The sequence below is a fragment of the Sturnus vulgaris genome, chromosome 8 (genome assembly GCF_052056855.1).
Source record: "Sturnus vulgaris isolate bStuVul1 chromosome 8, bStuVul1.hap1, whole genome shotgun sequence".
Taxonomy (NCBI): domain Eukaryota; kingdom Metazoa; phylum Chordata; class Aves; order Passeriformes; family Sturnidae; genus Sturnus; species Sturnus vulgaris.
Window position 1 is genome coordinate 1,699,911 of NC_142250.1, and position 13,036 is coordinate 1,712,946.

General features: G+C 42.0%; 1 protein-coding gene across 2 annotated transcripts; it reads left to right on the forward strand.

The window, feature by feature from the left end:
* The first annotated feature begins 327 nt into the window (after positions 1-327).
* On the forward strand, positions 328-12,476 carry KIFBP (kinesin family binding protein). 2 transcript variants are annotated; one of them, XM_014883313.2, is made up of 7 exons: positions 328-700; positions 3,350-3,448; positions 6,901-6,980; positions 7,101-7,284; positions 8,369-8,453; positions 10,196-10,308; positions 11,048-12,476. In XM_014883313.2, exons 1-7 carry the CDS (start codon positions 353-355, stop codon positions 11,924-11,926), a joined length of 1,788 nt encoding a protein of 595 aa, XP_014738799.2. In that variant the 5' UTR covers positions 328-352; the 3' UTR covers positions 11,927-12,476. The 2 variants fall into 2 exon arrangements, with proteins under 2 accessions (XP_014738799.2, XP_088024811.1); XM_088168685.1 differs by having other exon boundaries at positions 343-700; positions 10,199-10,308.
* Positions 12,477-13,036: the final 560 nt, after the last annotated feature.

The following is a 13,036-nucleotide window of genomic DNA, read 5'->3' on the forward strand; positions in this document are numbered from 1 at the left end:
TGAAATGACTGGGGTGTTTTGGGAGATGTTTTTTTCTGCTCAGCAAAGTAGCTGCTGCCCGTAAGGGCATCTGTGACCCAGCCTGGAACCTCAGCGCTGCGAGGGAACAGAATTCATCCCGCCATGGACAGCCACCGCGCCTTGCGTCTTCAGCAGCGTTAAAAAATCGGGTTGTAGAATAAATGTTTTTCGGAAAAACTGGACGTCAACCCGCTGGGCACCGATCTGCGCTGTCCTTCGGGGCGCTCCCGTTCGCGGCTCCCTCACGGCGCCGCTGAGGGGCGGGGCCGGGGGCGGGGCCTGGCGCGCGCGCCTTAGGCTGCGCGGGGCGGGGCCGGGCGCGCGGGGGAAGATGGCGGCGGCGGCGGGCGGAGGGTGGCCCGCGGTGTGCGAGAAGTTCCGCGCCGCCCGCACCCTCTCGGCCGTGGAGTCCCTCAAGGACCCCGAGACGGAGCCGTACCGCTCCAAGTACAGCGCCCGGGCGCTGCTGCAGGAGGTGAAGCAGCTGCTGAGCGCCGCCGAGGAGGGCGGCGAGGCGGTGCTGGCCGTGCGGCGGGCCGTGCTGGAGTACGAGCTGGGCGTCAACCACACGGACACCGAGGAGCTGTCGGCCGGAGAGGAGCACCTGCAGCGCTGCACGCAGCTCCTGGAGCCGCACCGCCTCTCCCCGGACTGCGTGTCCCTCTACATCCAGGCCCAGGTGGGCTCGGGAGGCCGCAGGCGCGTCCGTGGGGTGGAGCGGGGCCTTGTGTGTGCGGGCTGTGCCGGCTGCTCTCTGCAATGGGCTGCCAAGAGATCCGGGGCGCTCCCCCGTCCTGACAGGTGCTGCTCGTTTAACCGTAATAAACGCGGCAGCCGTGGCGTTCGGTTCTTGCTGGGAGGAATCGTTCACAGGTGGTGGCTGTTGGAAGGGGGGCTTTTCTGTTTTGAGCCGTCCGCTGATGCCTCTGGGCTTGCAGAGCATCTAAAATATGTTCTCATTGAAACCGGGTGTTGGCAGAGCAGCGTGCTCTTGATGCTTTGGGTTTTAGCTTTTATATTTTTCAGAATCTGCTGATAGCGTGTAACTCTGAAACTTCATACTAAGTGTTAGCAAGGTCTCTTCACAGGGTAGTCAGACAAAACAATTCCTTTCTAGATAGAGAATCAAGGACAGCTGGTACCCAAAAAGCAGAAACAACGGTGAGGGAAAAGGGACAAGCCAGGGGACTGAGACTCCATAGCCTGGGGCTGTGCTCGGATAATTGACCCCAATATGGAGATTAACCAAAACTTATAAAAGTGTAAAAACTCGTGATCGGGATCCAGCTTGGATTTGATTTGGGTGTAGCCCCAGCCAGGCTCTTGCACTGCCCAGGGTGGCTCCTTTCAATAAATACCAGTTTTATTCCTTTTGCTCTGTCTAGTCTCTGTTCCAGCTCAGCCTTTCCAGGCAACACTCTTCTGGACAGACTGAGACAAAACTTGTAAGAGCTTACAAATGCAAGAAAAAATTAGAAGACGATCTCACTACGTCCAGAATTTATTTGTGATTCCCTAGCTCCTTGGTTGTCAGAATGATGTTGGGAGATGCTTTTATTGATGCATTATCCTGAAACGGTAAATTGTTAGTTTTCAGCATTGCCTGTTATATTTTAAGCTATTGTATTTTGTCCCAGATGGGACAAAATGCAGTTTTATTGGTGCTTGAAGTAATATTTTCTCTTTATTCTGAAGAAGGGAATACTGTTACCAAAATTAGTTCTTGCTACATGCAGATTCACAGAAGGGCCTTTACTTGATCACTGTGTCATGGTAGCTGGTGTATCGTTAGGTATCTGACTCTAGACTGTACATGAAATAGAGCAGTTATTTAGATATCTCTGTCAAAAATAGCTGTCCTAATTAGAGAAGGCTCCATAGTGTTCTTCATCAAACTGTCAAGGAATTGTGGGCTGACATGGAAAGGAGGGAGTGAAAGGATGACTTGTCTTACACTGCTTGAATTAGCTGAGTTGTTTGAAACAGCGAGCTTACATCTGCTCCTTGTCCTTCAGCGTGAGGGTTTGGATACAGTGCTACAAATCTGTTACCCTTTGTAAGGTAAGGAGATGGCTCCAGCTCAAATAAGATGACATCTTCCCACGTGTTCCTGGGGACGTGTGGCTCACAGATTCTGTGCTGGAAAGCAGCTCTTCTGTCCATTAGCCCGAAGTCTGCCTGGACTTCGCTGTTTTGGGGCTTTCAGGAAGCAGCAGGATAAAGTTTGTTATGCAGGTATAGTGCTGTGGTCCCACAGTGAAGGGTCTGCTGTTACCTCGCTCTGTCCTAAGGGCTGGAATAGGCTTGAGTCTTTAATTTAAACCATTTCTGATTTAAAAGCAATGATTGTCATCAGTGGCAGTACTTCTCCACCTTCTGGGATGTCTGGACTGCTATTTTGTAGGAAGAAGCATTCCTTTTTCCTGCTGGGCCTCTTTCTTTAGCCCCACTTCTGATTTCTGAGCTTTTTGCATAAGATTGTGTTTGCCAGTCTCTGTCTAATGGAATCTGGTCTGTTCCACTGCTTGGCCTTTGGCAAAGTGTTTCAGTTCATAAACAACATGTGATGTGCTTTCTTATAAAAATAGTAGAATGCAGTTGAAAGGGACACAGGGCTGACATACAGCTACACATTCTAATTATTTTGAAGGTTTTGGGTTTTTTTTGTTTTTTTTTTTTTTAGCCCTCTTGAGTTTTGTAATAACATTGTCTAGGATTTAAATTAGCACATCAGACATAGATTATTATTAACACCTTCATCTTATTAATAAAATTAGAGGCACTTTTTGTCAAAGTTGGGTTCACAGATGCAGTAAGTTGCTATGTACATTGCTTTAACTTAATATTGAAGGCAGTAGTCTGTAACTTTTGGATCTCAGAGGTGTTTTTCATCTCTTTCCATTATTGAAAATATACAAGCATTCATTCCTAGCATATTTTTTTCCTGTTAATTTTTTTTCTATGGAGTCATCTTAACAAATTTCTGATTTCTTGTCTCTTTTTATGATATTTATAGGTGATGTAAAAGCTGCATGAATTGGATGCAGAACATACTCTGTGGAAAAAGCTGATTATTTGAACACACTAGTCCTTATCTAGCAGAGTAAACAGAGGAGGACTGTGAGGTGCATTTTTTATGTGAAATTTGCTGTGTGAAAACCCCCTCCCTTTTGAGCAACTCGGTGAAATGTGTGGGGACGATTTCTGCTTTTTGAAATCCATTGTATTAGAGCACACACATATGTAAGGATGAAGACTGATCAATTGCTTGGAAAAAAACGTGTGATGTAAATGGAATGTGACTATTTTTTTTTTCTTTTACCTTTAGAACAATCTGGGGATCCTGTGGTCTCAAAGGGATAGAATTGAAACTGCACAGACTTACTTGGAATCTGCAGAAGCCTTGTATAATCAGTACATGAAAGAGGTACTGTGTTAATATCATGACAGGTCTTACTTTCCCGTGCCACTTTGCAGGTTAAGTAATTTTTTGAAATAAACATGCAACGGAATTTTGAGTTCCTGTGCTTTATACTGGCTGCTGTGATACTTTTGGCAAGTGATACGAGTTGTATTGCAGGATAGGACAAGGCAAATTAGAGCATTACTTGCTAATTTCAAAACAGAAAATAATTTTGCTCAAAAATAATGGTCCCTTTTGAAAGCCCTTTAATAATCCAAAATTGATGCCTGGTAGAATTTGGTTTTTGATGAGGACTGTTATTAAATCTTATCTTGGAAATGCAATAAACATGTCCAATGCTTTCAGTGGGAAAAGGAAACAAAACTAATATTTGCATGGTTTGCTCTGACTGTGCAGTGTTTTGCAGGGGCAAGTAGTTTAGTTCCGTATCCAAGAGGACAATCTCACAGACAGCTAACCCTCTCATGCATATTAAACAACCTTTTGAGCTTTGGATTCTGCTGTGTATCCTACAAAGACTCCCTTGTGCTATTTTTAAACTCTTTGCAAAGCTGTTCCTACACTGACTTGCCTCAGGGACAGTTAGCTCAAAACATTTGTGGCCTTCAAGAGGCAGTAGCTGTGTCTCAGGACAGCTGAACAAGTTGGACAGACCTTAGTTTAAAGAAATTTCAGGTTATAGCATGAAATTGATTTAGAGTACCAACGATGGAGATTTTTAGAAGGGGCAATTCTTTATTGGTTGGTTACTGCCCTCTTTGCACCTTTGCAGCCATGCTGGCCTGCAGTGATGGGAGAGGTAATGGATCTAGAAGAAAGCCCCACTTGTGCTGAGAAGCTGGTCACCTTATGTCCTGCCCTCTGCATCAGTTGGGCTAACCAGAGACACTGCATCTCTCTACAGACTCTGTCTCTGATTAATTCCTGATGTTCAACTTTGATTTTTATACCTAGCCTCAGCTGTCACATGACTTCTAAAAGTTTCTGGCACTTGCTCCAGTGATTATGAAATTAAACTGGTACTATGGTGTAGTGGATTAAAGTGCTGCCAGGTACTTCACATTTGCACTGTAGACTTTTCTGAAACTTTCAGTAGTAGCTACTGAATATTTCTTCTGGGGCTTTGCTGCCTGACAAGGGTTATATGTATGTAATGATTGCTTGCCACACTTTTTCCCCCAACATTATTTGCCACTTAGAGTTCAAGGCATTATGTAGTCAAACATAACTATGCTTTAAGTCTTTCTTTTAGAAGAAACTACAGATTTATACAATGATGTCAGCTTTTGTCTTCACAAGTTATAAATATGTGAATATAGTTTTCTTAACGTTCCCCATTTTTAGGCTATCAGGAAGCTTTTCTGTCAGAGAGTCTTTGGTAAACTGCTGATGATGGAGACGTTTTCCTGAGCTGGTGGATTTAGTTGTTTACTGATTGGGTCTGATTAACTTACAAATTGGATAGGGTGGCTTCCCCCTCTAAAGCAAAACCAAGGCAAGGAGCTTGGGCTAATGAAATCCACTTAGAAAGGAGAGTTGAAGAGCTCTTTCTGAGGATAAGCAAAGGCATAAGACTTGATATCAGAAATCTGTAGATACAGAAAGGAGGCAAGAGTTTTGCTTACTGTGTCATTTCAGTTCTTTTCTTTGCAGGAATAGTTCTAGTCTTCCCAGAATATGCTCCAAATCTTGTTAGACCGTTTATTCCTAAAGAAAACAAAAGTAAGAGTTATAAATTCACCTCTTAAAAACTAATGAGGTGTAAACAAAAACCTACAGATTAAAAGATCATATACAAAAATCTACAAGCCTCTGGTAGGTTAAAGTGCTTTAGCTTATTTGTCACTACCTGTTTCAGGTGCATTTGTTCATTTTTTTAAGATGAGTAACACACTTCTATTAAAAGCAAGTATGTAGCCATGGAAAGGGGTTTTAACCCTTTAAGTGTGGTGGAAATAAGATGCACAGCTACATGGTCGTCTTTCATGATAGAAAGAGACAAGTTTATTCAGAAACACACTTGGTTTTATTGCATGACTCACAATTCCAAGAGTAGAGAAAAGGTGGTTCTTTCAAAGAGAAGGCACTCCATTTCTAGGGCCCGGTCACACACCACAACAGGTGTTTTATCTTTGTTATTAATTCCTTTTTATTTTGACCAAGTTATCACCCTGGGAGAAATTCTCCCTAGCCTTGAGCTGGAGCAGCTTATCGGCTGGGAACAGAGCTGAAAAGCTCCAGCCTGGAATATTTTTCAAACTGTAATTTTCTTACTTTCTCAGTATATGTCCCACACAAGTAAACAAGTCCATTCAGGGATTTTTGATGAGAAGCAGTACAAACATAGTATGTGTTCTTCCCTGTAAAGTGAGTGCATTCTCTGCCCTTGTTTCTGTTCGTGCCTAAGTCTGTATTAACTCATGAAAAGTATTTATTGAAACTGATTTTTATTTGTTGCCTTACTTTCTCTTGGGCTGAGAAAGAAGTGGGGTTAGGAAAGGGCTAGACAAGCTGCATACCCTCCAGGATGCACTGTGTAATGGGAGAAAAGCTCTCTTTGAAAGATGGTTTCATTAGAATTGGCACCTGAAGTTACTCACAATTGCAAAGGAAATGGGATAAGCACAGGCTAATAAAGCTGTGCCATAAGCAATGTTAATCTGTCAGGCTTGCCTGTGAGCTGCTTGATTTTGTATTGAGTTTTGTCTTCAGGCAGATTCGGATACAGCAGTGCCAAAAGGTGTACAGTTGTCTGTGTAAGGATTCTGACAGAACTTTGGTTTAAAGAACAAAAAACAGCTTCTAATGATGGGAGGTATCACGTTTAATAACTTGCATGTAGGTTATGCCTGATAGGAAGGTTTAGCAGCTTCATCCTCCACAGACATTGCATGTTGTCTCTTTTGTCTGTCTGAGTAAATGACCTTGCCAGCTTGTGGATACTGGGTGTCCCTTTACAGCAGTTAGTCTTCACAGCAGCTCTGCTGAGCACTCTGCACTTCATGTTCTCTGCAGTACTTCCTGCAGGATGTTTTCTTGCTGCTGATCAGTGCAGCTGAGCAAACGAGTATTTCACACTTTGAAGGCGTGCTTGGTATTAAATTGATACCTCAAAATCCAGTGTGTTATTGTACAAAATAAAAATGCCCAGTAGAGTCCTGTAGAATCCAGGCTGAGTATCTCTGGTACAGGCAGCTTGCATTGCTTTAAAGTACATGAGCAGAAGTCTCCTGCAAGCTGTGAACCTTGTCATTCCGTGTGGAACTGTGACTTTCATCCTCTGAATCTCCTGAGTGTTGTGGAATTGCTCCAGAGAAGTGGCACTGAGGTGGGTTACACGAAACTTTGTTGAATTTGGGATTGGCAAATGGTAAATGATGTGCAGCCAGGAGAGGGAGCACTGTGCCACAGAGTAAGAAATGTAGTTTGCTGAAATGTGTCGTGTACCCTTGCAGGATGGAAATCCTCCCCTGGATCCCAGTGAACATTTCATGGCAGAAGAAGAAAAGCTCACGGACCAAGAAAGATCCAAAAGGTGGGTGTTAAGCAGCATACTTATATTATTACTTCTTTTAAAAAAAAGACTGTGAGGGTGTGTTTAGGGAGGAAAAAACCAAGAAATCTAAAGAGACTGTTGTTTTGGTTTTTTTTCCAGATTTGAAAAGGCCTACACACATACTCTGTATTACCTGGCACAAGTGTACCAACACCTGAACATGATTGAGAAGGCTGCTCAGTATTGTCACACTACCCTGAAACGACAGCTCGAGTACTGTGGCTACTACCCAGTGGAATGGGCACGCAACGCTGCCACTTTGTCACAGTACTACCTCTCCAAGGTAACACATCCAGTGCTTCTCTGCTGTAGTTGTACCATTAATGTAAATGCCAGCTAAAACAGTTGTTTAAACAGCTCTTTGAGACAGGGCTCCAAGATGAATTGAAAATGTGCACCTATAAAACCACAAGTTGTCTTCTGATGTGAAGCATCTGTCAGTGTTTTCTAAAGAGGACACAGTGGCTTTCCTGTGGTATTGTGATGGCAGTGGGGAAGATGAACAGGGGTGTAAACATGAGAAAAGCTCTGTAGTTAATGAAGTATTAGCAATTATGTGATGTCATGTTCCTAAGTAAACTTTGGAGTTATAATAATTTAACTTAAAATTCTTTTTTATATTGTTCTCTTACAATGAAGTTTGAAAACAAAAAAGCGTCTGAGGGCCAAGGTATGGCTTATTGTTTACTATAAATTGTCCTTTGTATCTTAGCATGGGCTCAAGAGTTGTTTGAACCTATGTGAACATTAAAGTGAATCTGTTAGTTGGTAGCTGCTTGCCATGTGCTGACTCTAAACAATCTACTGTTAGGAAGTGCTTCAGCTTTATTTAGGAATTTCTACATTGCAGGCTATTTAGATGCTCTTTTCTGATGCTTACAAAGATTCCTGCCCTACCTAAGCCAGTTAATGCTAATTTCCATAGTGACTCCTAATTTCCATATCTTTTTGATGCACTGATAGCACTAATTATTTAACAGTGCACTGACTCAGGGTGTTGACTTGTATGTCTGGCTTCTTCCCACCAACACCCCGTGACAGTGTTTGCCACAAGGCATCACTTCCTTCACCTCAGGGCAGCAGAACAGTCAGAATGTTCAGTGTGCATAGCCAGTATTAAAGGCAAGGCTTGGTGTTGTGGCTGTGGTATGGAAAAACAGTTAGAAAATACTGTGTTCAATAATAGGTATGGAAAAATTGTATTTTCTTCCAGTGCCTGGGGAATATGCTCCAGAGCCTGTCAGTTCTGTCATTTCTCTTGTGGTCATCTATGCTCAGTCTCTGAGGTGAGGGGTTTGGCCAAGTGACAGCAGTGCTTGAGCTGCTCACACCAGTGCTAAGTGCTGCTCTGTTTCTGTTTCTCTCAGGAATGCTTTATGGAGGCTCGACATTGTCTAGCAGCAGCCAGTGTCATCTTTAGCCAAGCTGGTCAGGTGCCATCTGCTGAAGATAGTAAGTTTATTAAAAAGTTTTGAATAAAATTATTGTGAATTAAGCATGATTGTGTGTTAATGTTTAAAACTCAAGTTTAACAACATGTACAAAACCCAGTGTTAATTTTCTAAAATACTTTTTAAAAAAGTTGAAGATTGGCTACGTGTAAACTCTGTGAGAAAAAGTCAAGTGCTTGTTTCTGGTGTTTCAGAAAGCATACCAGAATAAAAACGAAATTTAAAACAATATCCACTTCAACAGTGGCAATGTCTCTGTTCATCCATTTGGCTTTGTACATGTGCTAAAAATGCAGTTTGCCCCGGTGATTAGAGGCAGTCATTCAGTGAACCAAACCAGATGCTTCCTGGGAATAGCTTTAAAAGAGGGAACAAAACTGCAGCTTTTAAAACCCCAAATCCAGAAGGTACTTACATTGCCTTTTGTTGCTGGATGCTGCAGCCTCATCAGTGGCTGTTTTTGGAGCTGTAGCTGCCCTCCTTGTTGTTTGGGCATTGATGCAAAGGAACAACTCGGCATGCAGTGTGAACACCAATAGAAGGAACTTTTTAGAGAGCTGACCCTAGTTTTAAGGACCTGTGGTTGGTTCCATGATAGTGTCAGTGCTCTGTTTTAGGCTCAGTCTTTGCTTATCTACAGCACTCCCTTTTCTGTCTGCCTTGAGCAAGTGAAGCTTCCAGTTGATAGAGCTTTAATTCGTGGAGAGGAAGTACCTGTGACTCAACCAAGTTCTGTCTTGACTTCTTCACGTAGTAATAATCCTGTTTGTTTGGGTGAATAATTGTTTGTCTCCTACCTTCCCATCCTTTTCATGGTACATAGACCTGGGCTGTGGACTTGCAGAAGGTTCTGACTTACAGAAAGACCAGTACTCAGACAGCATTGGCCATTCTCAAGCACGTTCATTTTATCATGTTAATTGGAATATAAACTAACACAGACATAATTAATAAATGTGCCTTTTTTTAGATTAGCAACAGTTTTTAATTCCTTGATAAGAAATTGATTTGCTGTAGTGAAAGATAATGAGTGCAGTGGATCTGAGTTTGAAGTTTGCTTTTTATTTGGTGAACAGAAGTGTTGCTGTCCTGTAGGATTGTCCTCTTGTTGTTCAGCTAACTCACTGCCTTCTGCATAGAGACTGGGAAATGAGTTTTTAGTGAAATCTGTTTGGTTTATGAAAATGTTATCCTGAGACATCAGCAATGCTGTTATTCACGATAGTGGGCAGACTTTGGGGAGAAAAATACAGAATTTGTAGAGCTAATAATTTATGTTTGTATCAGGTAGCTTAACCAAAGGCAGTTTCCCCTATTTTGTTCCCTTTTTTGGTTGTAAGTCTGGGGCCCATTGCAATACAAATGCCTTTATCATCCCCAGAAACAATTACTGGGTAGACAGCTGAATCTCAGAAAATGAATTATCCTGATTTCTTTCTATTACTACAAAGAGACCTGGAAACCTTTTCCAGTAAAACACCTTGAAGATGAAAAGTCTTTTAAAAGGTACATTATGATCTATTTATTTTCAGTATTCATACATGACAACCCCATGTTAATCTATACAGATTTCTACCAGAAATGGCAGTTTACAGAACTATTACATAAACTAACATGGAGAACACGTTTCTGTCTAGCCATGAGGAAAATTAAATACAAGTATATTCTTTGCATGTAACATTTGAAGGTCTTGCTGGAGTGCTTTACTTCTCTTAAAGTTTTTCTGTGTTTATGTCCATTCAGCAGATGAAACAGAGCCAGACCAACAGGACCTTCCAGAGAGAAAAGCTGAAATTGCAAGGTGTTGGATTAAGTATTGCCTGAATCTTCTGCAAAGCGCTCGAAAATTGCTTGAGGTAACAGAAAATCTGTTCTGTAGCTGTCATTGTCTTAACAGCAAACCAAGTCTGCTTTGGTGTTTGCAACAGGAATCGATTTGCACTTTGTAACAAGGAATAAGCAATTGCCCAGTGAGCAGAACAAGTGCTGGCAGTGTAGCAAGTGTTTCATGGTATGCTTTGACTTAAATGCAGCACTTAAGAGTAAGCACAGAGAGGGGATCAGCTCTGTAGAGTGATCAGTGTATTGCTTTTACAGCAACTTCACAAATTTTCCTCCTCTCTGCTGCATTTTCTTGCAGCTTGGTTTGACAGATTCCTTCTTATTTAACTGCTAGCAAGAACACTGTCTTAATATGCAACAGTTTTCTGTGCTGATGTTCTCATTCATTCAAGCATTTGATTAATTCAGATTTGATTAAGTTCACTTAGTTCATTTAAGTATTTCTTCAGATGTTTAAACCAGCATTTGCTGAAATGCTTTGTGAAGCAGAGCCTTTAGGCTCAATTGTTTACTCTTTATTAAAGGAATAAATATTCCTTTGGCTATTTTGTCACACAGGGTAGGGAGACTGAACCACCTTAATTTTGTGTCTTTTTAGAATTGATAATGTAATTTACATGATTCTTTTGTCAATATAAGGCCTCATCTATCAACGATTTCTCTTTTGTCTTGTTGCTCACTAGTTTATACTTCAAAGAAAGTCTCTCTTTATAAGCCAGATTTGTTTTTAATTAGCATGTTTTCTCATTTCAGGATAACATAGGAGAGCTGGATCCAGACAGGCAATTGGAACTTAAAGCCCAAAGGAAAAAAGAAGAGGATGAAAAAGAGAAGGGCAGGAAAAAAGCTGTCCTTTTTGGGACAAGTGATATATGTGACTCTGTCTTAGCCATGGAGGAGAAAGTGAGCAGTGTGTATCCTTTAGATTTTCAAGAAGCCAGAGAAATCTTCCTGGTTGGTCAGAACTATGTCCAGGAAGCAAAAGAGTTCTTTCAGGTCGATGGTTATGTTACAGACCATATTGAAATTGTTCAGGATCACAGTGCTTTGTTTAAGGTGCTTGCTTTCTTTGAAGAAGACTATGAGAGGCGCTGCAAAATGCACAAGCGTAGGATAGACATGCTGGAGCCAATCTACACAGACCTGAACCCCCAGTACTACCTGCTGATCCGTAGGCAGCTTCAGTGTGAGCTAGCTGACACCTATTATGAGATGATGGATTTAAAGGTAGCTATTGGGAACAGGTTAGAGAAGCTAGACTCTCACACAGTTAAGAAAATTAATTCTCTGGCTCAGTTTGCAATCAAATATTATGAACTCTTCTTGGATTCTTTGAGGAACCCTGATAAGGTGTTTCCTGAAAAACTCGAGGAAGATGTTCTTCGCCCTGCAATGGTGGCTAAATTTCATATTGCACGACTCTATGGTAAGCTGATTACTTCAGATAGCAAAAAACAACTGGAAAACATGCAGACATCATTGGAATATTACACATTTCTGGTAGACTATTGTGAGAAGTATCCAGATGCTGCCCCTGCCATTGAAACTGAACTAGAACTCAGTAAGGAGATGGTCAATCTTCTTCCAGCAAGCATGGAGAGGCTAAGAGCAAAGCTGTCTTCACCTGTATAAATACTTCAGAGGGCACTATCAGAACAGTTACCTGTCCAAGCCAGTGCTGTGGCACAGCTTTTGTACTGATTGATAGAAGTAAGGTGTCTGCAGGGACATCCACCTAGAGCCTGCACTAGTGTAACCTTGTGAAAAACTCCGAGCTCTCCTGGTCCGTAGCTCACCCACACTAATGGTATAAACTCTAAATGTAAAGTATAAGTCCAGCTAATGCTTTGTACTGTGTGTCCTATATGTAAATACAAACCTTTTCTCCCTCACAGCTTTTTCTTTGGTGTACGATTCCGTTTTTCAGTGTAGTGCTGTATGAAAATAGTTTATTTTAAGAGAATCTTCTTCTCTGAGAAATTTTTTCTAATAAACTTGAGGCACGTTCTTCCAACTAGAATGCATTTTATCTCTTCTAATGTTTGTCCCCAGAAAACTTTATCAATGTGAAGGGAACTTGTTTTCAGTATTTATTTTGTATGTTGCTTGTTGTTCTTTTCCCTTGTTAATCAAAACCTAGTTGATAGAAGTTCAATAAATGCACTAGCTTGGCTAAATGTTTCTTCAGAGTCCTTGGAGTTCTGTTTCCTGTGTCTTACTAAGATAGAACATACGTTTTAACTTAGGCCAAAATAAATAGTTGTGGAAGTGTTTCCATATGAGTGTCTTCAGTAAAAACACCTGAGCAGTTGCAATGCCAGAAGCCAGAGCAAAAAAGCAGCAAACTTCCTTTGTGGTGAGGGTGTTAATACACTGTAGAGTGTTCACAGGTTACAGGTCCTGTGCTCTAGTGCTCCAGACATTTGCCTAACGCAGCTTGATGCCATGGACAGCTTCTCTCCTTGTGCTGCTCAGGGAGCCCAGGTGCTGTTTTAGCAGGAGCTGCAATTGGGAGTTGTGTTAGATGAAACACAGGCAGAGCACATGGTCCAGCTGCATAGTAAGAGATGATGGCCAGAGATGCCGTGGGGCAAGTGACAGTGGGACAATGTGACTTTGTGCAGCAGTGCACTGCCAGTCTTACCACTGACGTGGTGACAGGGTGGGAAGGTGTTCACGACACTAGAGGGCATTGAAGGAGAATAGCCAAAACAGCTGGATTCTTCTGGAAACTGAGGAGGA

What these genes read in the sequence shown, in the direction of transcription:
- KIFBP (XM_014883313.2), top strand. Translation starts at nt 353, where the DNA reads ATGGCGGCGGCGGCGGGCGGAGGGTGGCCCGCGGTGTGCGAGAAGTTC. An exon ending in CACAGTACTACCTCTCCAAG is followed by an intron (nt 7,285 to 8,368) that starts GTAACACATCCA and finishes TGTTTCTCTCAG; the next exon opens with GAATGCTTTATGGAGGCTCG. An exon ending in GCGCTCGAAAATTGCTTGAG is followed by an intron (nt 10,309 to 11,047) that starts GTAACAGAAAAT and finishes TTCTCATTTCAG; the next exon opens with GATAACATAGGAGAGCTGGA.